Source organism: Pseudopipra pipra, chromosome 18 (assembly GCF_036250125.1).
Source record: "Pseudopipra pipra isolate bDixPip1 chromosome 18, bDixPip1.hap1, whole genome shotgun sequence".
NCBI classification, from domain to species: Eukaryota; Metazoa; Chordata; class Aves; order Passeriformes; family Pipridae; genus Pseudopipra; species Pseudopipra pipra.
In genome coordinates, this window is record NC_087566.1 from 4,350,278 (window position 1) to 4,376,000 (window position 25,723).

The 25,723-nt window shown below is 46.7% G+C and overlaps 2 protein-coding genes across 3 annotated transcripts in view; one reads left to right on the top strand and one right to left on the bottom strand.

Annotated features, from left to right (window-relative positions):
• The first annotated feature begins 11 nt into the window (after nucleotides 1-11).
• ACADS (acyl-CoA dehydrogenase short chain) lies at nucleotides 12-7,605 on the top strand. Its single transcript, XM_064675469.1, has 10 exons — nucleotides 12-148; nucleotides 428-588; nucleotides 2,249-2,398; nucleotides 2,582-2,693; nucleotides 3,055-3,206; nucleotides 3,482-3,652; nucleotides 4,859-4,996; nucleotides 5,260-5,355; nucleotides 5,596-5,652; nucleotides 6,299-7,605. The coding sequence occupies exons 1-10, from the start codon at nucleotides 97-99 to the stop codon at nucleotides 6,449-6,451; spliced, it is 1,242 nt and encodes a 413-aa protein (XP_064531539.1). The 5' UTR covers nucleotides 12-96; the 3' UTR covers nucleotides 6,452-7,605.
• A 4,756-nt stretch (nucleotides 7,606-12,361) lies between these two features.
• Nucleotides 12,362-25,723, bottom strand: part of SPPL3 (signal peptide peptidase like 3) — a 54,835-nt gene continuing 41,473 nt past the window's right edge. For both annotated transcript variants that reach the window (XM_064675471.1, XM_064675472.1), the window contains exons 5-11: nucleotides 23,612-23,690; nucleotides 22,785-22,897; nucleotides 17,735-17,841; nucleotides 16,596-16,759; nucleotides 15,412-15,611; nucleotides 14,254-14,363; nucleotides 12,362-13,564 (exon numbers count right to left, since the gene is read on the bottom strand). In XM_064675471.1, coding sequence (XP_064531541.1) covers nucleotides 13,493-13,564; nucleotides 14,254-14,363; nucleotides 15,412-15,611; nucleotides 16,596-16,759; nucleotides 17,735-17,841; nucleotides 22,785-22,897; nucleotides 23,612-23,690 — 845 coding nt within the window. In that variant the 3' untranslated portion in view covers nucleotides 12,362-13,492. The remainder of the gene's footprint in view (nucleotides 13,565-14,253; nucleotides 14,364-15,411; nucleotides 15,612-16,595; nucleotides 16,760-17,734; nucleotides 17,842-22,784; nucleotides 22,898-23,611; nucleotides 23,691-25,723) is intronic.

Here is a 25,723-nt window from a genome sequence, read left to right on the forward strand (position 1 = left end):
GGCGGGGTCGGGGGCTGAGGGGAGGGGCTGGTCCTGCGCCGCCAGGGGGCGCTGCTGCGGCGCATGCGCGGAGCGCGCCCTCCGTGAGGCGGCGCGATGGCGGCGGCGGCGATGGCGGCGGTCGTGGCCCGCGGCGGAGCCCCCCGGGGTGAGGGCGCCGAGAGGAGCCTCGTTGCGCCGCGGCTGCTCAAGGGGGGCTGCGGGGCACGCGGGAGGGGCGGGAAGGGGCCGCGGCCTGCGCGGGAGGTGGCGCCCCGGTGCCCTTCAGGCCCTGCCTGAGGCGGGTCCCCTCAGCCGCGCGGGCGGCGCCGCCCTTGAGGGGAGCCGTGGCCCCGGGGAGGGGGGCCCGTGGGTCCTTCAGGAAAAGTCCCTTCTTCTCCCACCCGTACCCCAGCGGCACCGGCGCTGAGCCCCGTCCCCGTTGCAGCGCTGTCCCTGCGGTGCCGCCGCCTGCACACCGTGTACCAGAGCGCGGAGCTGCCCGAGACGCACCAGATGCTGCGGGAGACCGTGCGGGACTTCGCTGAAAAGGAGCTGATGCCACTGGCAGCGCAGCTGGACAAGGAGCATCGCTTCCCGGCCGAGCAGGTGGGCACAAGGAGCGGGAATGGCACAGCCGGAGCCCCCCCGGCCGCTGCTCTGGGGCAGGACCGTCCGGGCTGAGGCAAAATGTGCGTCCAGCTCCAGAGTAGCGGAAAACTGAAGTTCAGACCGACTTGTGGGAGAGTTCTGTGAGTATGGAGGTCTTAAAGCCCACAGGACGTTTTGAGCTCTTCACCTTTACTTGTGTCTCTCTACATCTGGCTTTAGTACTGCTGAATTTTCAGTTCTCTTACCGACATACCTATGGGCTATAAAACAATTGAGTTATAAAATCAATTTATTATAAAATCAATTTATTTTAAAATAAATTTATTATAAAATAAAATATTATTATGAAATCAGTGTATTATAAAATACTTTTAAAGGTTGCACATTACCATAAAAATGGTTTACAGTGAGGAGGCAGAGATGACCTGAGTGCATTACAGATGGTGGAAAGAAGTGGTTAGGAGATAAGAGATGCCTGTTGGTCATCCTCTGGGACTGTGAACAAATTGAGATTCCAGCCCAACCTGTGATTTCTCTTGTGGAAAGACACAGCAGTGTAGTCTGTGTGTGTTGAAATACGAAGCTTCAGAAAAACAGATCCTGTTGTGCTAGCCAAGAGGCTCCAAACAAACACAGTTGGAGGCATGTGAGTTTTGTCACACTCCTCTTTCTATTAAGGAGTAAGGAAGGTAGCCAGGAAAGTCACACTTAATCAAAGGAAGAAAACAACTCTTTTCCTTACTGTTCTCATCTGTGAATTTTACATTTGATTTTGAGTCTTTTCACTTGAATGTGTAGGGAAAAACTGAAAATGTAAACAGTGGTTATAAAGCAACATAGAAGGAGTTTCTGTCCTGTTCATCCTCTGGATTGGATGTCAAGGACTGGTGTGTTGGGTATCCTTACAGGAGGGAAATGATTTGTTTAAAAAGGTTTCTCTTAAAGCAAACAGAAGCTGGTAACACCTTATTTTTGCAACACCAGAAGCTTGACATCTTAAATATGAAAACAAAGCAAAGCTTGTTTTTTCTCTTCTATGTTGTAAAACATTAACAAAAGACTTATAGTGAGACTGTGAAGAGTTTATGGTTGCAGAGCCAGGGGTCCAGCTGAGGAATTTGAGGTGGAACAGTGTGGAATGTAACCAACAATTAAATTCTATGGGAAGCAAAATCTGGCTTTAATGGGAATGAAAAAACAATCATCTTCTTGCAATGTGTTCTGTGGGTCATTCATTCTATAAAATTCTTCCCCTGTGCAGTCCTAGGCTGAAGCTCAGCAGACTCAAAGGTAAAGTTCTGATGATTTTTATCAGTTAGATGTCCCATTGAAATCTTCCTACTGACAGGAGACATGCAAGGGGAGAAGCTTTGATGGGAGGCTGAGGAAGTGCTGGTGAGGTTCTGTCTCCTGATTTCACCTCTTTACACTAGCAAGAGCCTAAGTAACAATGACCAAGTACAGCTCCTGCTAAATTCACCGGGCCCTGGGGACACTTAGCAGTCTGTACAGTCAGATTCCCATTTCACAGGAGTTGTGGCATCTTTTCCTCTGAGTGCAGCCCTCCCATGACCCTTCCTTATCTCCACGTGTCTGTGTGTATTTTGTGGGACACTGGTGGTGCAGAGGATCTGACCTCTCCATTCCCTGTGTGCAGGTGAAGAAGATGGGCAGCCTAGGGCTGCTGGCTATGGATGTGCCAGAGAAGTACAAAGGAGCAGGCCTGGACTACCTGGCCTATTCCATTGCCGTGGAGGAGATCAGCAGGGGCTGCGCCTCCACGGGCGTCATCGTCAGCGTCAACAACGTGAGTGTGAGGGACAGGGGTGCAGCCTGCTGGCACTGGGGGGTTACTGGTGGGGAGGGGTGCCTGGGAGAAGTGGATCTGTTCCTGTGGCGGGTTCTGGTGTGTTGGAGAGCACGTAGGCAGGAGGGAGTTACTGGATTGGTTGTACCTTTAAGAGGCACTAACAACACTCAATTATTAAAGTCCCTGTATTTAGGGCCAATACTCAAGTTTGGCTCCGAAGAGCAGAAGCACAAGTGGATTGCTCCCTTCACCAGTGGAGAGAAAATTGGATGTTTTGCCCTCAGTGAACCAGGTGATGTGACTGTTACCATCCCTGTTGCTTCTTTCCTTGGTCAGGTTTAGGGTGGACTTTAGGTCTGTGAAATTGTAACAGTTTGTAGAAAGGTGGTTTTTAGCAGTTCTAAGTGAAGTCCCAGTGCCCAAGGTGTGAACTGCCATCCCATGTTCCCAGCTGAAAATGCTCATCCCCTCAGTGAGCGGAGCTCTGGTCACACTGGCCTTTCTCCTCCCTGTCCGGGTCCTGTGGGAGGGACAGTGGTGACACTGCCACAGTTGAGGAGGTGCCGTGAGCTGAGGGGGTGTGGGCAGGGGGTGGGTTTGTCCCCCAGGCTGGCACAGGTGGCCTGAGGCTGGTTTGGTGGTGCCTCGCCCAGGGAACGGCAGCGACGCGGGCGCGGCCTCCACGGTGGCGCGGCTGGACGGGGACGAGTGGGTTCTGAACGGCACCAAGGCCTGGATCACCAACGCCTGGGACGCCTCGGCCACTGTGGTGTTTGCCACGACAGACAAATCCCTGAAGCACAAGGTACGTTCCTTTGGATCAGTCAGGAAAAAGAGGCGGGAGTGAAGGAGTTGTGTGGGAGAAGCACTTTGCAAAGGTCTGGATAGTCTGTTTTTAGGGCCATGCAGGCATCGAGCAGAGGAGGGGCTGATGTGCACTGGCTTTGTGCTGTCTCAGCTCTCCCCTCCCTTCTCCTGGTTATCTGGACATGTGGCTAATATGAAAAACGAAGGAAGCTTGTGGACAGCCAGGTTAGTGGGAAGGTGGCACCATTCTTAGGAATTTGGGTCTTTTTGCAGGGCATTAGTGCGTTCTTGGTTCCCATGCCAACGCCTGGGCTGTCACTGGGGAAGAAAGAAGACAAGCTGGGAATCCGAGCCTCTTCCACTGCCAACCTGATATTTGAGGACTGCAGGATACCCAAGGCCAACCTCCTGGGGCAGCCGGGAATGGGCTTCAAAATCGCCATGGTAAGAGAGGAATCAGGACACAGCTGTAGCTCCCAACTTTTACCATTTTGTAAATCATTTTTCCAGAGTCATGATCACTTCCCTGAGAATCATTCTCATAAGGTGTTCTATATCATGTTAAGCTGTTGACCCCTCTTGCCACCATGGGAGAAATCATTCCCACAGATTGATGAATGGTTAATTTACCACAGATCCCTGGCAGCACTTTGATCATGGCAGTTCTCAGCTAAAGCAATGCTGATGCCACTGAGGTGCTGTCAGCAGGAGTGGTGTATTTTGTGTTCTCCTTTCCCAGCCCTCTCTTTCTCCAGTTTGTACCCACAGATAAAGAAAAAACATGATATTTTGCTTAAATACTGTGGCAGAGGGAAGTTGTCCTGGAGGCCCAGGAAAACCTCTGGATAGTTTCTCAAGGTGGATGACAGCTGAGTTATGGCATATGTGTGACTTCTGAGGAGGAGCCAGGCAGCTGGGAACAGCGTGTTCCCTGCAGTGAGACACTGCCCCTTGGAAGTGGTCACTGCTCCCTCTGTAGGGGCAAAACACCCTTTGTTGTTTTTTGAAATGGCCAAGCTCCCTGGAGCACAGCCCATTCCATTATGTCCTAAACTAAAAGAACCTGCCAGTCACCAATCACTTTTGAAGACCCTCAGCCCTGGACTGAGAAGATGAAGCCTTTTCTCCCTGTGCTGCAATCTCTTCCTGTGCACAGTGAGGCAGGTCACCAGTTAAAAGCCTAAGTGTTTGAGCTAAGTCAGGTTATTGACTGGATTCACTTCTTATTTTGAAAAATGCTTCAGTGTCCTAATGATGAGGGCAAAAGAGGAAAATTTACCAGATTTCCAATACTTTTCAGTTAAAGTAAACTGAGCTGCACAGTGAGCCAGGGGTCTGGCTGAAGGGTTCTTTCCAGCTCGTTCCAGAGCAGATGCTTCTTGTTGTGCTGTTTCCCTTATTTTGCACTGGGCTTTTTTTCTTCCCAGCTAATAAGAAGCAACACCTCTCCTTTCTGCTCCCCTTCTCTCCACAGTGTCCAGTACTTGTTATAGCTCTCTATGCCTACATAACTGGGGATATTCTGAATCAAGGAGGTGTCTGACCAGAGGGTTCTGAGGCTACAGTGCTTCCCAGCAGCAGAAATACAAATCTACTATTTTTTGATAAAGTATGACTTGACTTAACAGGTATTTCGTGTCTTTCTCTCAGCAAACTCTGGATGGAGGAAGGATTGGAATTGCCTCACAGGCTCTTGGAATAGCACAGGCAGCTCTGGACTGTGCTGTGGATTATGCTGAGAAGAGAATGGCCTTTGGGTCGCCCATCACAAAGCTCCAGGCAGTGCAGGTACGAGCTGGGCACACGGGGCAGCTCCCCACGGTGCTGGGGCTGGTGGAAAGTCCATGTGTGCTCTGAGGCATGGTGTCAGCAACACAGTGCACTTTGCACTGCCTGGGATAAACAGGGTAATAATTTCCATTTCCGAACACTGCTAAAACGGGTTGTTTGGATGGAGGCTCCTTTCCCAGTGGCCCCAGGGGTGGGAGAATTCAGCTGTGTGTCCTTGTGCAGCAGAGGCCCTGGGCCAAAGGCAGTGTTTGTCGTTGCAGTTCAAGCTGGCAGACATGGCTGTGGCCTTGGAGGGCGCCCGCCTGCTGACCTGGAGAGCTGCTATGCTGAAGGACAACGGGAAGCCCTTCACTAAGGTATTGCCAGCCCTGCATCTGTCCAGCAGTGACAGCAGGGCACAGGCTCAGGGCGGGGAGCCGCACTCTGAGCAGGTCCCTGCGCTCAGCGCTGGTTGTAGCCGAGGAGAGAGGGGTGGCTGCTCCCAGCTGGCACAACGTCAGTCCTGTCTCTGCACAGCTGGGCTGTGAGGGTTCAAGCAGGTGAGGGGTTCCTTTTTGCCACAGCTGCACCCTCAGTGATGTTTTCCTTCCCCAAAGGAAGCGGCGATGGCCAAACTGGCTGCATCAGAAGCTGCAACGGCCATCGCTCATCAGGTAACTGCTTCCATTGACACCTCTGGTATACAGCACGTGGAGAGGGATGTTTGGTTGTCACACAACACAAGTGCTTTGGGAGGGTGGGATGGAATTTACTAATTTATTTATTAAACAAACCAACCAACCAGCTACTCAACCCCTGTGGCTGAAGCTGGTTAGCACAGCCTTCTTCTGGGTTGTGGGGGAGCAGGATAGGGGCAGGGATTTATACTGGCCTGTGGTAGCTGTATTACTAAAGTGATATGTGCCTGCTGCTGTCCAGGGTAGTGGCAGTTTTGAGTAGGATCAGCAGTGTGGGAGACAGGGCACTGGCACACCAGTCAGCACCACTGCACCTGGAACAGGCCCTGTGTATCTCCATTTAGTGCCCCGTCCTTAATAAAAGCATCTTAGCTGAACATGGATCACTAACAGATATCTCTGAAGCAATTAATTCTCTGTCTGGGACATCAGTATTGCTCTTACCCAGCTCAAATGCTGTTTATTCTTTTGATTCCAAACAAGCTGCAGTCACCCCCCGGGTCCCACCCTCCCAGTTACACCTTTAGTGGGCTCAGGTCCCGTTAAAGGGGCTGTGCTCGTGTTCTGTAGACAACAAATTCCTTGACCCTGCTTCCTGTCTAACTTGCTGCTCTTACCTCAGGCCATCCAGATCCTGGGTGGGATGGGCTATGTGACGGAGATGCCGGCGGAGCGGCACTACCGGGACGCCCGGATCACCGAGATCTACGAGGGGACCAGTGAGATCCAGAGACTGGTGATCGCAGGCCAGCTGCTCAAGGCCTACCGAGGCTGAGGGGGCCAGGAGAGCCACACACTGCCCAAGTGCCTCGTAATGGTGCTCAACAGTGATCAAGTTTGACCCTCTTGGATGAGGCCAATGATGGAGGTTTTCCTCACCAATGAGTAACTGACCCTCAATGTACAATGTACTGACTCTTCCTTGGACAGTGGCTGGACTGAGGTTTGTAAGCTGTGAGTGTAGGAGGGAGGAGACAATCTGTGCTGGTAGGGCAGTGTGGGGCTTCTCCTGGAGCATTGGATGGGTTTGGTAGTGCCAAAATGGCTTTGGCTGTTCAGTGAAGTCAGCAGCTCTCCTTGTGCCCTTCCCAGCCAGTGCCTGTTTTGGAAAATTTGTCACTACCAGGCACTGGATAAACAGTGCCAGAGTTAGAGGTGCTGAGAGCTGTGGCCCCTTCACCCCAATCCAGGCTGCAGGTCACAGTGCCTTGAATTTCAGGTGTGTTTGGGAGCTCCTAATTGGACACAGGCTGTGTGGAGGTAATCCTGCAGCAGGGCACTTCTTCCCTCTACCAGCAGGAGAGGAGCCAGACAGGACATGCAGGAATTACGTATGCACAGAGGGGCTGAGCACAGGCTGTGGTTACCCTCTGTGGACATGTGAAAACATAGATCAGAAAGAATCCCTTGAACTGGCCAGCAAAGCCCAGCACCTCCTCACTCTGCTGCTCTGGGATGCAGGGATAGAAGCAAAGGGCAAAAAAGCTGCAGTGCCTGAGACTTTTTTTGTAAAAAAAAGGCCAAAGAAACCTCTGCTCCCAAATCTGCCTCTACAATATGAATAAGAAAGGAAGTGCCTGAAGGGGCAGTAACAGCCTTTAAATCCCTTTTGGGCAACAAGGAGGAAAACAGATGACACACAAACCTTACCAGGAAGCTTTAGCAGTAGCACATGTTCTCAATCAATGATCTTTGTCAAGACATTGCCTTTTAGAAGATTCAACAGCTATAGGAAAAACTCTAAACTCAGGAAAAGAGGATTAAGACCTGGACTGTCTGGTCCAGCCCCTTGTCCAGAGGAGTACACTAGAGGTAAATGGTTATTTTCCTGTGGTGCCATTTATTTAGACTTGTGTGGAGAGAAGAAGAGCAGGATTCTGCCATACGTGAGAGAGCAGAGAAGACAAATAAAACCAGACTTTGAAGGACCACCAGTCCCTCCCTCTTTTTTTTTTTTAATGCAAATGTGAATTAATTTAGATTATTTTCTTCCAGTCACAAGACCCAGAAGCAGAAACCAGCAGGGCCCGTGTGTACCAGTGAGACCAGTTCTCAGTGATGTCAGCCATCCATCCCTCTGCAGGGTGCTGGAGGGCAACAGCGTGTTGGGGCAAGGTCCTCAGGTGCTGAGCTTCTCCTGCTGCTCTCACAGACATAAGGATAGACAGAAACAGAGCCAGGCAATGCATTCAACAGGAACAGCCCTATTGGAAAACCATTCCCATGACTGTGACTGTGATTCTGTTGTACATTATGGAGACCTTGTAGGGGAGAGACGCTTTTGCAGCTTGATTTTATCCTGTGTCACCATTTTGACTGCTGAAGGCTCACTTCCATGACTCTGTGGGAGGAAGTGTGATATTATTTTGCACTAATTTCTTCTTGCAGCCACTCAGCTACAACAGAAGCAGCAGGGATGTGAAGATGCAGAGTTCCTGCTCGGTGCTCATCTGCACTGACCTCGTGTGCCGAGGTCACTGGAATCCCGGTGACCCAGAGAGTCAGTCACACTCCTGCCACCCAGCTGCCCTGTTCCCCTCTCATCCAGCTGCTTCTCTCAGATCCCCTTCGCTGGCTGTCAGCAGTTGCCTCCCTCATTATCAGCTCTAATTGGCTGCAGCTTCTCTCCAGAGTGGAAGGAAACCGCCCCTGTACACACCCCATGGTGACAGTGACACAGAACACCTGGAGAACCTACAACCCCGAGGGACCAAATCCCTTGTGGGCAGAGAACACTGGGGGGGGAGCATCAAGTAATGGTCTGTTCTTGGGAGAGCCCTGCTGCTGTGCCTGTGGGCAGAACCTGCTTTTGGGAATGCCTGGATGCAACACCTTCCCTGCTGCCACAGGGGCAGAGAGAGCTCAGTGACCTGTGACACTGCACTGGTCACAGCAGTGCTCTGGGGTGAACAGCACACTTACACAAAAAGGCCCAGAGCTCCCAGAGCAAAGCCATGGCTTTTCTCAGAGCAAGATACTACAAGCTTACTGCTCACTGCTGCTGGCTGAGAGAACTCTCTGCTGCCTGTGCCTCTGCTCCTCAGGGCTGCTGCAAAGGAACTGCTGAACGTGCAAAACACAAACGAGTTCTGCAGCATTAACTGAGGAGCTGTTACCCAGCCACCCCCAGACAGCACCATCCCAGCCAGGTGTGGGCAGGGCCGGCTCTCCTTGGGAAGAAGGGGCTGTTGCAGGGGAAGCCGTAACTTTTTATCACTTTACAAACTCGGCCAACATCGCAGAGTTGGGGCACCGAGATGGGAAAATCAGGTCATACATAAATTAGAAACAATTAAGGGGAAGGAGATAAGCCACTTCTCCAGGACAAAAGCAACACTTCTCAAGGACATTGTGGTTTTTGCCCCACGGTGCTCTAAGTGTACATGAAACTGGTTATGAGGCAGATTGCTGGGGATGAAATGGGGAGCCCAAACTAGAATCCTTTCTTAGGAAACAGTTACAGTAACAAGGACCTTAAAATTGATAGATTTCTTTATCACACATAAAGCTCACAGATTCTTCATTTGGGTTCCCAACAGACTAAAGGAAGAGGAGAGCTGTTCTGGGCTGCTACAATTAAATACACACAGGTGAGAAATACTTAACTCTTGGGGAGCACAGACATGAGACACATCCTTTCTGTCCCATCCCTCACCAGGAATGACGAGCTGCCTGGAGTTTGGCTCCCCCTTGGAAGCATCCACCTCACAGCACAGCAGGACAGGGCTCATCACTCCATTTCACACAATTCCAAAAAAAAAACACCCAGAATTGCCATTTCAGCCTTCCATGTTTAAGCAAGCAAGTTTTACAGGACTCAGCTGAACCTGCTGCAGTACTGCTTTCACAGCACAACAGTCTGCTCCACCAGTCTCTTCTGACAGTGTTAGCTGTTAGGAAAAAAGGACAGACATATTTTGATTTTAAATTAAAACTTTGTTTTGCCCAAGTTGAGAGCCCTCAACACAGATCACACATTCAGGTTATGTAGGGAAGTTGGAAAGCATGGAAAAACACTGAATTTGAAAGACATCCTGAGGTAAAAAACCCAATTGCCTGTAAGAATAACAGGAAGAAGACATGGCATAGAGGTAAGAAAATGTGACAGCGCTGTAGCTTGAATGAAAAATGGAGTTCATTACCATTTACTTAAAAAATTAATTTCAAATTCTACTCACTCACTACTTGTATAAAAAGAAAAATACTTGGGAGCCTTCCCTCCCCCCTCCAAAGAGGTCATTCTAAGCAGGGGAAGCCACCCAACCCTCAGTATGTGTTTCCTGATTCCCTCAGTGAGTGCTTCCCCTTCTCTCACGGAACCCTCTGTGCTCCCAGGCAGTGCCCCGTGCCCTCACACCGGCTGGGTGAGGCTGTGACCACTGCCCTGGGTGCCCCAGCAGGCCAGTACTGACACAGGGTGACCTGCTCCCACTCCTCACACTTCTGCCCACACAGACTGGCCACGCACCCCAGGCCATTTTGGAACTCCTCATGTTTGCAAGGTTAAGTGTGACCTTAGGGAAATTTCAGAATACAAACAAGTGCCATTTCTAAGCTGACTATTCCCAGTCACAGCAGAAAACTGACTCCAGACTGTCAGCAGATTTGTACAGTACAATTCTGGTCCGTATTCTGACAACTATGTTATAAATATGCTCCAGTCTATCACTTTTCTGCCAGCCTCATTTTGCATTCCTGCAAGAAAGCTTAAGAGAGTGAAAAAGTTGTTAGGATAATTTAGACAACTTTTCAGAAGAAAGGGCAGGTAGTTTGGCCATTTCACCTGCAGGACTTTGTGTCAAATAGTTTATTAAGGAATTCAACAGACTGTTAAATGACAGTGACATCAGCAACCATACCAGACTCCACAGGGACAGGAACCGGGGCCCTGCACGGCCTCCCAAAATCCAGGGGACCCAAAGCAGCCTGTATAGTTTGATCCTCAGGCAGAGACTGGGGAGCCAAGGACAGAAGGTTCATCTGTGCAGGGAGGGCCCAGAGCCAGGGAGGATCCACTTGTGATCTCTCTGAATGCTGAGGTGGGTCTAGGTGGGAGAGCTGTGGGACAAAGCTTTGCAGCTGTAACTTACTCAAAGCCCTGGGAAAGCGCTTTTCCTTAGGACAGTTATGCTTCAGTGAACCCCTGCAAAGCACCAAAACCCTCTTCCTGCCAGCTGAGGGGGCAGCAGGCACCTTTCAGTCCAGTGTGTGCTCACCTGGGCAGTGCCAGTGGAACCTGTGGGGCACAGACAGAGGGCTCAGTTACAACACTCTGCTCTCCTGGGGCAGGAGGGCAATACAGCCTAACAAGAGAGGCCAGGGATTTTCTGGAAAGCTGAACTAATTGTCATTAAGCATTTATCGACTAGCATTTATCAATTAGCATTTCTAGAGCTTTTTCCAGAATACTTCTAAGTGTAGAAATTGTTCACAGGGATGCTTTCCAGGCAGGGCCTAAAAATGCCACTGCAAGACAAAGGAAGACCTTGTATTTTAATTCCAAAGGCTGGAGGGAACTGCTGTGAAGCTGATGGCACCCGAGCTGTGCATGACTGTCAGGTGGGTGCAAGGGCTGGGCAGATAAAACAGCAGCAAATTGGATCTGAAGTTGTTATTCCACTGCTTGGAACCTCTGGGCAAAAAAAAAAGCAACCAAAAACGTGCCTTTTTTTTCTTTCTCTGAATAGCCTCCTGAATATTTTATTCACCTTTGGTTTGAGGTGTGTAGCTGAAAACTCGCCTTTCTGTTGTCCCTAGCAAGTCTGGGATCTAAGAACTGCTATGGACAGAAAAAAGCAGGTTTTTAGTTAAAAACTAATTCCTTTAAAAGTGACAGGTACCTGACAATGCACACTGCAGGCACATGCTGGAGGGAATGGTTTCAGCTACGAGAGAGAGAACTGAGGAGTGGTGGTGTGATAATAAATAAATAAATAAAAAATAAAGTCACAGCATCTCCCCTGACTCACCCACCCACACCTGCTAAATCTTAGGGCCTCCCCAGATGGTTGAGCTGTTTCTTACTGTTTCCTGGGATGTTCCAGCTGTCTTGGAGGTGTGTCCCAGCCCGCTCAGACACATCAGCCCCGTCAGCTCCTCTGCCATCAGTGCCAGAGCTGCCTGAGAACAGAGGAGGGCGTTAATTAATGACATTAACTAATGACAGTGCACACCCATGGCTGATGAAATTTCCTGCCATGCCCAATATGCTCCTGCTGTACCCCCAGCTGGGCAGAGCATCAGGTGTTTCACCAAACCCTCCTCACCTACCAGAACAAAACCAGCCCCAAACTCTGTCCCTGCTCAGTCAGAGTCACTCTTGAACATTCCTCCTTCCCCACCCACCAGCAATTCTCAGCTTCTGTCAATGAGCTACCAGCTTTTGGGAAGAGCTCCCCACACCCAGCTTGGCACACTGCTTTAAAGGAAAAAAGTTTAGTTACCTCAGGAAAGCCTTTCAGTCAATAAAATAACAACTGGAACTGCTGGTTTAAAGAAAAAAGAATAAAATCCACATTTTAACAAGCTACAGGTACAAAGCAGTCAACACACAAACTCCAACCAGTCACAACAGTAAAGGACAGTTTTTCTTTTTTCCTTTTTTTTTTTCTTGTTTTCTTTAAGGGGCAGGGGCATGGAAAAATACAGCACACTAATGAAACAAAATGCAAAAAATACAAAAAAATAGAAAATAGAAAAAATGTATTTACAAGTGATACATTACTATGATCAGAAAGCACAAAGACAATTGCTGCTATAATACATGCACTGGGTCAAGAAGGAACTACTAAAAACCTGCAAGGGAGCTGTTTGTAAAAAACCAAAATAAAAAAAGGGAGGAAAAAAAAAAGAAAAAAGACACCCCCACCTCCTCCCCCCTCAGACACACAGGGCTGGGTTTGAACTTTTTTCTTCCCTAGTTTGCTACATTGATCAAACCAAATATCCCCTAAAGTCCATGGTACAACCAGTACAAATACTACACTTGGTTTTAAACTGCAGGTTCAGTTGTAGGAGGGGGAAAAAAACAGCAGCTCATCGTAGATCCATATACATAAAGCCAGAGTAACTGTGCTACATGCTAAAAATTACAGCAAGCCCCTGTCTGCTACACAGCATGATCTTAGCAGGTTTTCCTTTTTATTTATTCATATATATATCTATATGTGTGTATATATATATGTATAAAAATCGTGCCCTTTTTCACTGCAACATGACATCTGGGTGGAAATGTAACTTGTTACAACAAATTTTTATATGTATACTGCAAGAAGTCACTCAATGTCTGTGGATTTAATAAGTAACCTCACACCACAGGAAATATTTAATAAATCAAAAAAACCCAATATTGTGACAGAAGACCTTCTGTCTCAGTTCTTTTCAAAACCGAAGTCCCGCAGGAGACTGGTCCCAATGTCCACGAGGGTTCTCTGAAGAAGCTTCAGTTTCTTAACCGTTTTTGTGTTTAGTGTTCACGAGTTTTTGAACGACTTCAAGCCGTTTTCAGTTTCAAGTCTGTCTCTTCCTCTCTCACAAATAGTCTGGTACTAATCCATCCGAGTGAGGAAAAGAGGAAAGTGGCTGCAGTTGCACAAAGGGTCCCCAATTCCACATCTGCAGGAGATCCGGAGTCACGCGGAGCTCCGGGATCTTCGCTTTTGTTCCTTTCCCTCCTTTAATACAAAGTCCTTTCATACAAGTCCCGTCATTGGTACCTTCCCAAGTACCAGCCAGTCCAGCTTTAGGAGACAACAAAGCCACAAGTTAAAGTGAAAAGGACCAAGGCAGAAGTTCAGGTCACTTCCTGTCCGTTCCATCATACTTCCAGGAAACGGGAGCTGCTGGACTTGGAGTGGAAAGGCTCAGACCACATGCGACGTAGATCGCCCTGGGCAGGGAAACAGCACAAGGACCGTGTCCTCAGAAACTCTGAACTCTGCTTAGAATCAGATTTTAAATGCACACAGAACTGCAAGTGTGTCTTAGAGCAAACCTGTTCTTCACCTGTTTTGCAAGTTACAACAAAGACAAAAAAAAAAAATCCTTTCCCTGTCAGGCCAGAACGACTTATTTTGGCAGCAGATCTACCCAAAAGGGGTTTCTGATGGGAAGGAAATAATAATGCAGGTGGAAAATCCTGCCCTTTCCTATGTTCTGCTCTGCAGAGTGCCAGATGTGTGTTTCAACAGGAACGGTACACTCTAAAATTTCTGTTCAGAACAGGTGACTGGGAACAGGCAAACAAGGCTCTGCCTCTCTGACTGCTGCTCAGCCTTTGTCCATGTGGTATTTCATGACAAGCTGGACAAGGACAAACTCACTTATTTAATTAAAACAGCATTTAATACTTTATAATTTAGTGAGTTTGTAATTACTGGTATTTTATGTACCTAAATTATCTTCTATTTCAGGAACTCCTCTCTCAGTAAGAAATGATGAGCAGTGGTCTCTCAGCTCTGGGCCAGAGCTCTCAGGGACACTCATCATCCTCCTGAGAGCTGCTGCCACTGCAAGGACACTGACCCTGCTGCCAGCTGGCCCAGGGCTTCCTGCTGCCCACGTGCCATCCCCTCTTACCTTTAAATAGGCCATGGTGAGGAGCGGCAATAAAGTGAATGGTACCAAATAGAGCAGGGCAGGCTGGGCTGCCCGGTGAATACGAGAAGCTACTGTTGCAGTTAATAGACCTGCAAGAGAAAAAAGGGACTATAAATATCTCCAGGTTGCATGTGGATGTTCTCAGCATTTCATCCACCATTTTAAATAGGAGGGGAGAAGTCACTTCTCTCTGCTTTGCTCTTCCTGATTGCAACTGAAACAAACCAAACAGTGACAAATTATTCTGTTTGAATATTAGGCTGCGTGGGGCCACCGGCTCTGGTTTTGACTCTCCAGACTAACCCAAGAAGAACTCAAACAGAATGCAACAGAAGGTGAAGGGGGAATTGCACCACACTGAAGTGCTGCTCCAGGGCTGGCACCTCTGGAGACCGTCAGTGTGAGGCCCCGGCCTGAGCAGTGGGGGCTCAGAGGAAGGGCTGCACACACCAGGAATGACTCCTGGATACTTGCCCAAAGGGAACACTGGGGGAATGATGGGTGAGAGGAAGGCTACAGGTAGGAAATGAATCTTTCCTTTTCATCCTCAGAAGGACTGCAGGAGGTCAGGATATGCACACACATGTCCTGACCTGAGGGAAAAGCCTGTTTTATGTTAGGGAGCAGAGGGCTGGCTACAGCAAATTATAACCAGCATTCCATTTGTGACTATTGATGATTTTCTGTATGTACTACAACGTATAGAATCTAACTAAGAGATCATTAACAGCAGAATACAAAAATGCAGAAATTATTTAGATGAATTACCTAGATGTAGTATGTACTTTTGAACAGCATAATTAATCTGGAAACTCCCATATTTTTACCATAACCCACGTATGAGCTACGACACTAGATAGTGAAGCAAAGAGTAAGTGCTAACAAAAACACACTGATAATCTGTTTCATCCTCTAAATAAAATACAACAACAACAAAAAAATCTTAAAAGGAAGATTGTTGAAGGGTTTTTCTCCCTAGACCATGCCAATAAACCCAAAGAGAAGAGGATTAAAAAAGAACATAACCAAACATCCTCTTAAAGCCTCTTTACACTTGCTATCATCTTCTTTTAACCCTACTACAATAATCCCACATCTGCCCACTGGGCAGCTCTCCATATTACACTAATTACTCACCTACAAAATAGCCAATAAGTGTGCAGTGAAAGTAAGAGACCTTCTGCATCCGCCCAGAGATGTTCCCTGGTCCTGGGGCACCGCAGGAGTCACTGTTGGCTTGTTTTTTGTAGTTATCGTAACGCAGGACGAAGCAGAGCAGGAGCCCTGGCATCACAATATCTCCAATCCCCAGCATGGAGAAGTGGCTGCCTGTGGAACTGGAGAGCAACTGGAATTGGGTTCACGCCCAAAACAAAAAGTGACAAGCTCTAGACTCCTCCACTTTGGTTCTGAGCTTCGTTTGGCACATCCCCTCCTTCCCTGGCAAACTTGGACGTAGCAGGAGCTAAATGCTGGCTACTGAAGTTTTCCAAAGTGATTTCTCCACCACCTCAGCTCAGCTTTACACAAACCCATTTTGGCAGGGATGACGTGTTACTCCACACCAGTTTCCTTCTCCCAGCAGTGTTTAAGCTGCTTTTGCCCTTAACTCACTCAATGAGACAGATCCATCAGTGCAGTATTGCAGCCCTCTCTCTTCTCAGCTGATGGGAGGGACCAGCTGGCCCTTTTATCTGACTGATTAACACTGACAGACACTGCACCTCCATCCCGTGCACACTGATCTAACACAGGGCAGTACTCTCAGTTTTGACTTAGACCTTTGGCCTCATTCAGACAAAACAGAAAACTATAGTCTTGCCAGATTCCCAGAAAAGAGCCAACTGGGAGGTAGACTAAGAACTAAAATTGTCCATTATCTTAAATCCAAGGTATTTTTCAAGAAAATAAAGGCAAATTGAGTTATCACAAAGTTGACAAAGTGAACAATTTTGTTTTTATCACTGCAGACAATGAACTTCTCATCTCTATAATTTCAGCATCCCAACATCTAAAGAAACAGGAGTAAATACACCAACAGAACCCACTGCCTGCTGCTGCTGCACTGAGCTGCCTGCATGTGTCTGGTTACAGACTCGAGCCAGCAAGGAACCCCTGGAGCAGGGAGGTGTGGAATCATCTCCCCCCAGCACAGCTCTTGCCCAGTAAGGTGCCCTTGTTTAGAGCAGTTTCTAATCCTTCCCAATTGCCTGCAATTATTCAGGGAACTAAGATGATAATTTCCAATAGAATTAGTTCTACTAAGTACAGGGAAGGAAAATGTTTCTCATATAATCTAGTAAAAGACCCACTGATTTTACCTTGGGAATACAAGTTTACCAGGCAGCGACAGACGGGGAACATCCCTGCCCACGTTTGGTCCCAGGTGAAGTTTCCGGGATAGCACGTCCAGGGGATTATCAGCTGGTTGTGTGGCCACTTTCACCATAACATTGCTGTTAAAGATGTAGGCAGAGAAAAAGACCTATGGAACAAGGAAATCAGAAATTACAAACTGCAATTCCACAGCAACTCAAAGCTGCATCTATTTTTGCTTTGCTTATTCAAGAAAAGAAAGGTTATTGTCCAAATTTTCCATGCACATATGTTGTACATGATGTTAAAAGGCAAAAGCATTTCAAAAACTCAGATGGAGCTTTTTAGGCTATTAATCCTCAAGGATAACTGGAATATACTTTCTGATATCAAGGCATTGATCAGTATCTTGAGATCCTTTGCAAAGGATCTGTCTGGGCTACAAACAGGTGGTGCCGGATGACAGAGGCGGGGAACAGGAGGCTAAAAACAGGAGAAAGCTGGAGAGCAGAGAAGAGGTGAGCACAGTGCTCACTCCTGAATGGGATGAGGCAGCCCTGGTCTCCAACAGGCTCTTACACAAGCTCATCCCCCTGGAAAGTGCCTGGCTGCCAGAGCTGTCAGCGGGCACTGCCCTGGATCAGCGCTCGCTGTTATGCAAAGGTGAAACAAAACCCTTTTGCTGTTACAAAGTACATGCTGTCATGTTTCTTGTTGAAGTGTGCTAAGATTCTATGCCAACCTTCCTGGCTACAGATCAATTTGCATTCTTGTTTTGCAGATTTCTCTGCTAATCAGAAGCTGGCACATTTTTGTCCTGTGTACGGCTTTGTGTGGACTTGGAAATGCTTGTTCTGATCTTCAGCAGCTTCCAAAATTCCAGGTCCAGTTTCTTTTTTTAAATAATATGTGAAAGTTGAAATATTCTAATCATATTTCTGCTTTTGTCAACTAATTAGCAAGGAAATAATTCCGTATCCTGCTGTAGAATTCAACATCTCAGAACGGAGCACTGAAGCCGGTGATCTGGCTTTGCCAGATTTCATCAACTTCATACCAGCACAACTGATGTAAAACTGGCCCAAGGCCTATTACAAATCCAAAGGATAAAAACAGTTTTAGTGAAACCAAACCAAACACTTACCCAAAAGACATCATAAATTAGTAACCCAGAGAGCAGCAAGCAGGAAACCTTCAGGCTCGGCAGCCGAACAAAGGCTATCATTGCAACACACAGGCCCATAGCCAGAGCTACAAAATGCAAGACATCATTAGTTCATTACAAACAGCAAAACAAACAAAAAACCACCACCCCCAAGCCAGTATCTCCCCCCCAAAACCCCGAGGAAGCCTCTGTTTGCACCTGTGCAGCTCTGCATGCACTAGATGACGGTCTGCTATTTCCAGCCAGTGAAATTCTTGTTACCAAGGTTAAGAAAAGTCAAAATACATTCAGTAGCCAGCTGCAAATGTGTGCCCATGGAAGCAGAGATCCCTCTGCAGGCACAACCACTCATTCCACTTGGCTTCCACCACCCACCACAAAGAAATGTTCCATGTCCTGTGTCCCAGAGACTCCATCTCCCCTCTACAACCCTGACTACCCACTTAAAAACAGAAGCAACAAAACAACTTTGGATTTTTTTGTGCCCCAAACATAAACCTCTACTTTTACATTATTAGGAGGTTTTCTAGTAAATGCTCAAAATAAATAAAATCCTTGACTCTTAATTCAGAAATAGCACGGTGACGTGACATGTTAGAACTTGGTCTGACAAAAACCCCTCGAACCAACCTTCTGCTTGGGCAAGACTGGGCAAGAACACCACGAAACATCAGCATTTAGATATCCAGGGATTTCCCAAGAACCTGTGTGAAAGCCTAGCTACTGACAGGGAAAAAAATATGGGTCTTTTCCTAACCCCTCTCCCAAGGGTGAGTTTTCAGCCAGATCAATGAGCTGAATGACACGAGGCAGCTCAGATGTTCATTTTGTTCCCAGGGGAATTCTGTCAGGGTAGAAAGGCAAGATGTTAAACTAAAACAAAAATCCCAGTCTTCACTTCTGTGTAATTTTCTGCTTCTTAAAGCCCAGCCTCAGCTACCAAAGATACTCCACAGCTGGTTACAAGTAAATCCCTACAGAGATACTTACGATAAAAAAAAAATAAAAAAAAAAACTTAAAAAGCAAATCAGCTTTTATCTGTGATAACAGTCTATTTACAAGGAATAATGGAGCTCAGTTGGGACCAGATTACACTCAATCATGCAGACATTTGTCAACAAAATGTCTTTGTCTAACATCACACAGAATTTGTAAGAAGTTACAATCCCATTTTGGTCAAGTGGAACTGCAGGGAAAGCTGATCCATGACATACATGCCCACCAGTGGGACAGCTAGACTTGGCCAAAATGTACAAGTTAACCTTTGGATTCTCACACTGTAATTATGGACTGTGAAACCATCTCACACTTGCATTTCACCTGAGAGCTGGGGAGTCCTTCCATAAAAACCACTAAGGAAACATCCACATGGATTCAAGGGAAAAACGTGCCCCCAGTCCCTGCCATCCTGGCTGCCTGCAGTGCCAGGGGCTGCATCCCAGCACCTCTGCCAAACCCACCTGATCTGAGAGCTGACACAACACCCACTGTCAGAGCTGCCAGTTTTAATGGAGGGGTGGGATTACTCAGATAAAAACATACCCTAAATCACATTGCACAACTGAAACCAGCTACAAAATGTAAGCAAGTTACCGAGGTTTAAAGAATTTGACACAGTGAAGCAGCAAGAAAAAGAACTGCATTCAGTAATTCAATATAGCCCTCAGTTACAGACTTCCTCTGGCAGAAGAGCAAATACAAGGGTACAGTCTGTCTTAAATCAAAGAGGTTTCTCTAAAGCCAATGTTAATAATAGCTCAAGCAAGCCTGTATTTAGGAGAGGATTTCCAGGTTATAATTAACCAGGAGTTGAAATATTTTAACCAGTGAGAAGTTTTATCTATTGTTCACACACTCCATTTCTCTATCACTGAAATGAACACAAGCATAAGGCACTTTCATCAAACTACGCAAATACTGGGCAGAAAAGGAGAAGGAAAAAAATCCTTCAGCTGACAGTGAAATACACATTGTAATAATTACACAGTTTTGCAACAGCTTTAGGAAATACTGGTAAGGCTAAAAAACAAGGGAAGCAAGAATGCCTGGGAGCAAGTGCGAGGAATATGGGCCAAAGAGCAGTCAAACCACTGACGGGCTTCTCTAAATGGAGGCCAGCTCCCTTTGCCAATGGAAGAGTCCAGAAATCATGAGAGAAACAAAGTCCTGTCCAAGCTGGTGTTGACAAACAAATAAGGCAGATCCTCACTGAAATATATTCCAAATCATAAAAAAAAAAAAAAAAAAATAGAAACAAAGAGGAGAGAAAGAAGAGAAAAAGAGGTAGAGTGGCCACACAAACGGCAGCCCTGGTTTGGAAGTGCTGGGCGTTGGCTTAAGAAAGCTGAGTAAGAAAGAACTAACTGGAAGAGTTAACATTCAATTAACAAAACTAATTAAATCCAGAGTCCCTGCAAGCACACTCCTTATGGAACAGGGATATTCTGAGGATTAAGAATATTCTTGCATATGTGATTAGACTCTGGCAGCTCCCCTGCCCTCCTGCACCCAGAGCAATGACAGCCCCAGATGCTGCTGGTGTGGGGTCTGGTTTACAAAGCACAATGTGAGCTGGGGAGGATTTAACTTCCCCCACAGGCCACAGCTGACCTTTGAAAGACACAGGTACTGAGGTTCTGATCTGACCAAAGTGTATTTTAAAGGGAGGGAATAAGAACACAGGCCGTGGATCTGTCCATTGACGCAGCAGTTCCCGGGGTATCTGTGCCTGTGCAGTTCACTCTGTAACTGCAGGCATTCCATCCATCTACAGCATTCCCACTGTGCATCTCCAGCTCTGTCCACCACAGAGGAAAGCCTTTACCCAGGCTTTACCAGGGGATTCTGTCATCAAACAATCTGCTCTGAGAAACGAGCATTTCAAGACCTATAAATGTGCATCATCACATGCCAGAACAACCTCCGAGACAACCTCTGCTCACCCTACCCTGTAACACATCCCTGCCCCAGAAGCCATTCAACTGTGGGGCATGGTGGGATTTGGGCAGTGAAGGCTGTTCTGGCAGGAACCACCACACCTTGATTTTGTGGGGACAGGAAATCACCATGGAGTATTGCTCCTGTGTTTTCCTCAGCTCTCCAGCAGAAAGGTCTCTCACACGGGGAGAACCAACTGCTCAGCCAGGAGCCACACAGCCGGAACTCAGGAGGAACACCCGCCCCGCTCCTCCCGGGCATGGTCACAACATCTGGTCCATTCTCTGCCAAACAGAGGATCCTCCCCGGGCCCTGCACACCCAGCAGCTGCAGGCACTGCCTTAGGGACAGGAGTGCTGCCCTTGGGTACGTGTGCTGACTGCCCACAGGGACAGGAGTCACTGGGGTCTGCATTACTGGGTCACAGCAGAGCAGAGGTAAAGGCAGAGGTGACAGGATCCCACAGCCCAAGGAGTAAAGCTGCAGACTCTGTTTCCCTGACAAAGGCCAATAAATGCTGTTCCCTGTTCAATGTCACTGGCAAACACTGATTTAATTGGATTTGAACAAATGACAGGAGGATCACCTATATAGTTCAAGCTGCCTTCATACAAATTACATAAAATACTTCAAAGCGAGACAGCGGCAACACAATTCAGTAAATCATAATCAACCTGCAAGAGAAATAAAAGCCAGGAATCACTGCACCAGCAGCTCAGAGCTCTGCAGATGAATTACCTCGAAGCCCACGATGTCAGACTGAAGCACTCACAAAAATAACTATTTTTAACTAAATGCTTCTGGTGATATCTCAGTGTAGACAACTCTTCAGACTCTGCCAAAATCCACACTTGACATTCCATTTGGCTTTGCAGCTACTGCAGATCAAAAGTCACCCTTGATTTCATGGTGGCCCACTCTGCTTATCACAAAACAAACTTGGTCTGCATTTTTCTCATTTAGTAATCTGGTACTTTAAAAGGTATTTCCCTTCCATACAACAGGTGGGACTTTTAAAGCAGCAAAAAGCATGAATGAAGCACAGTGCCTCTGTATAAAAGAAAGAATGAAGGTGCAAGGAGAGGCTTCAGTGCTAAGGACTTGCCTCTGCTGCTGCCTCGTTTAGGAGGAGCTGGAAGCTGATGGGATGAATGTTTTCTATTGTGATGAACAATTTCAAGGGCAGGTGATGTTGTTCCAGCAATTTTTCTTCAAGCAGTCACAACCTCGGGGTGCCATTACAGGATGCCCTAAGCCAGTTTCGCCGACGCTGCTGAGCAGCAGAGGTGCTGCTCCTGCTGACCCCTTCCTGCCTTTGCCATCATATCCACACCATCCCCTCAGATCCCAGCATGCTGCCACGTACCTTTTGCCAAATTTAGCACATACCTGACTGCACAATAATCCAATTCATCTCACTCAGCAGCAGAAAAACAGCCTGGCAAAACCTGAGCACGCTGCCATTGTAGTGAGCTCAATCAGCTCACCATGTGATTGAGTGAGTGCCAGAGCCAGCACAAGAGATTTGGAAGGCAGGAGGGAAGGAGGAAAGCTCCTTTTCGGAGCAGTAAGCTGGGAATTCAGTTGAACCAGCATGAAAAAACCCCAATAACTCACACCTCCAAGCCAACTGGCCGCCTGCCACCTGCACCATCTCACCACCCATGGCAAGCAGCACAAAGATCAAAGACAAGCAGCTCCTGTGAGCTGCCTCACAACAAATTATTTGATCATCTGAACCAATAAACAACAAGATGCACAGCAAAAATGAACCAGATTGCTAAGATTAAGCCATGAACCACAAACAACCACTGTCTCCACACTTCTTTAACTCAATCTGGCGATTCACCCCACACCACACAGGGGTGGAATATGTTTCATGAGTGTTCTGGCGCTTCCTTGGAAGCTTTTACAAACCAGAAAAACAGGTGTCCCAAGCACTCCCCTGGCATGTTCCTGGCTGTTTTCAGGGACTCTGCTCCACAACTCAGCAAGTCATTAATATCAGCAAATTTCACCCATCATCACCAGTGACTGATGTGTCAGAACAGGCACAAACCAGCAGTAAAGCCCCTTAATTCCCATACTCACCATCCATAAGGAGCCAGTGGCCAGTCAGGACCCAGATAAGGACAAGCATCACAGACAGAGAAAACGAGAGCAACTCAGCAGCAGTGAAACGCCCACAGCAGCCAAAGGAAATCCTGGGAACAACACAAACATCAGCCAGAGGGCTTTGTGTTTCCATTTAAAGAGCAGAAAATGGACACTTGGAACAAGGCTCAACTGCTGATGAAAGATGCCAAGAACAACTGAAGGGAAGTTCCTTTGCCACAAGTAGGTACCAAAACAGCAACAAAATAAAAGCTTTCCTCACATTCAAACAGTGTGTATAAAGCATGAACTGCAGAGATGGAAAAAGCCCTGTAAATCTTGGCACCTCTCTTGAAATTGTAACCATGATATTTTCCTAGCACCACCTAAGATAGTGCTTTTAGCAACATGAACTCCAGTCACAAGGTTAAAAAATAAAATTAGTTTCAAAACAACTGTAATTTTCACTGATGTAACTATAGTCTCCAGAAGAGGCAGCATTAAAATCCAGAGCCCGGTGTTAATGAACATTAAAATCCAATACCCAAATCCCAAACTCTGAAATCTCAGCCAAAATAAGCCAAACTTACTAAAAACCACTGTTGGGAAATCGAGTCCCCTGCAATGGTATCACATTTCCCAGGCTGGCAAGAGCCAGTGACTTGCAGAAATTGTGCTTCCTACTTTCAAAGTGGAAGCACGGTGTTGGCACAAAAACCAGGCACAAACAACAGCCCTGAAGTTAATGCTCATTAGAGAATTCTCTTTAAAAGAAAGAAATACAACACACAAGAAGAGGAGCAAAGGATTGCTCAGGTCCTTACTTGTTCTGAGGTGAGCAAGGCCGTGTTAAGTACTGGCACATCGGGAGCAGAAGGAAAGCAAAAGCTATTGTTGCAAGGACTACAAAAAGAAGAAGAGGTAATGTTAGGACATTCAGATCTGATTTCTACAGTACACAAACAGGCTTCTCCAAGTGGAAAAAGCTCTTGCAACAATGTCCTATTATCATATGCTCAGTGTTATTACAGCAAGAGCAGCTCAAGGCTCTGAGGTTTTCTGCAGAACAGTGGCTTTCAGACTTCAATGAAATGAAAGCTCTCAAAGGAATTCAATGCCCCATCCCCAAACCTTAAAAAAAGTCTTGAATCTATTCATGATCGTGTCAGCAAGAAAAACAGTTTTCACATATTCTGGGAAAAAATCTTACTACAAACTGGTTGTGAGACTCTTTGAAAATTCTTCAACATCCAATACAAACTAAGAGCATAATAAAGGATTTTTTCCCACTTTTTAACTCAGATAGTAATTTTTTCCCCCATCTCACTCAACCTTTTTATTCATTACTGAAACACAGTACAACTTCAAATAAGTTATAGCCAGTAGCTGGCAACTTCACTTTTTTAAAACACAAAGTGCTTTAAGGTTTTGAAACCAGGATGATAAAAAGACATAAATATCCAAACAGACTATTTCCATAAACATTTTCTTTTTCAGGCAGCATACTTATCCCACCCACACATTTGTAAAAGCATTTAGGAACTGCTGGTATTTATAATCATTTTTCCTTCCATTTTTTTTTTAAAGGGCTGTTTAAAAGGCTGGAGCTCGAGGGTGTGGAGACACAGACATGTCAGCAGCACATCCCAAACTGCTGCAGCAAGAACACACTGACATGAAAATGGAAGGCACTTGAAACCTTCTGCATCCTTCAGATCAGATCTTTGTGCTGTCCTCTACTTATTCCTTTAAAATTTGGGATGGCTGCTGCTGGTTTTTAAAGGGGATTTTTTTTCTCTTCTCAATGAAGATGAGGAGTCAAACACTCTCTTCAGAACACAGTTTCAGCCAACTGGAAAAAGGAATTGGTTTGGTCAAACCACATCTTTCCTTTTGGGTGGGAGGAAGGTTAAAAAAAACAAAAAAAAGGAGAGATCAAATAATCTAAAAAGAAAATTTAAGAAGTGTCTGCATGCAAACAGCACCAGGAAAATGCACAGTTCTGTCAGTATTTCCAAGAGGGGAACAAAAAGCAGAATGGGCAGGGCAAGAATGAAGAGTGTGGCAATGCTGCACACGCTGACACAGCACAACCTCAGCTTCAGGGGACAGAGGGACCAAGTCCAAGACCAGTCCCAGGTTCCCAACTCCAGCAGGGTCCCCATCCTGCTGAACAGCCTCTAAGGACACTTTGCATTTCAGAGGTTCTGGGCTTAACAACACTCTCTGATGCAAGCCCAGGGAAAAGCACAAAAGTACCATAAAAGCAGGTTCAAGAACAAAGTTACCCAGGAGCACTGATCCCCAACCCTCTGAACCTGCAACAAGCCCCAACTGATCCTGCAGTTACACACACAAATGTTACAAATGTCAAGGTCATTTGGGAAATAAATGGCCCAAGAACCCTGACCGAATTTATCTTTTGACATAGATCTTCCCTTGTAATATCTTGTATACTTGTGTGTAAATTCCCCTAATATCTAGCATGTAGTAGAATTAATCTGAAGTATTTTTTTTAATAGGAAAGAAGATGTGTGTCATAGGTCAAAGTTATAAAAGCAGAATTCAACAGGCCTCTACAGGGGGTACAATTAGTCTCAAGATCAGAGATTCAGATTTCACCCATTAACATCAGCCCTGTTTAGGAGGCTGGAGAGGATGCACAGCTCGGGAGTTAAATCACGAGGGAAAAGCCTGCAATGAAAATATGTGAAGTGGGAGAGGATGAAAGGTATTTGGGGGTTTAAAAAGCTTCATGGGCTCAGTATGTGGACTGAGTACAATTTTTAGAAGCTGCTGCATCTCTGGGGCAGTAGGAAGAATCTTGCTACTATCAACAGTAGCTGGTCTCTTGAAAAATTGCAAAAAGATCAAAAGGCCAAAATTTTCCAGAAAGTGAAGCCCTGGTATTAATTTAAATGACAAAATGTAACCAG

Bases quoted from the DNA above. Each gene is read 5' to 3' on its own strand.
- ACADS (XM_064675469.1), top strand. From the start codon at position 97: ATGGCGGCGGCGGCGATGGCGGCGGTCGTGGCCCGCGGCGGAGCCCCC. The intron at 2,694-3,054 runs GTGATGTGACTG...TGCCTCGCCCAG, and splicing joins TTTTGCCCTCAGTGAACCAG to GGAACGGCAGCGACGCGGGC. The intron at 5,653-6,298 runs GTAACTGCTTCC...CTCTTACCTCAG, and splicing joins CAACGGCCATCGCTCATCAG to GCCATCCAGATCCTGGGTGG.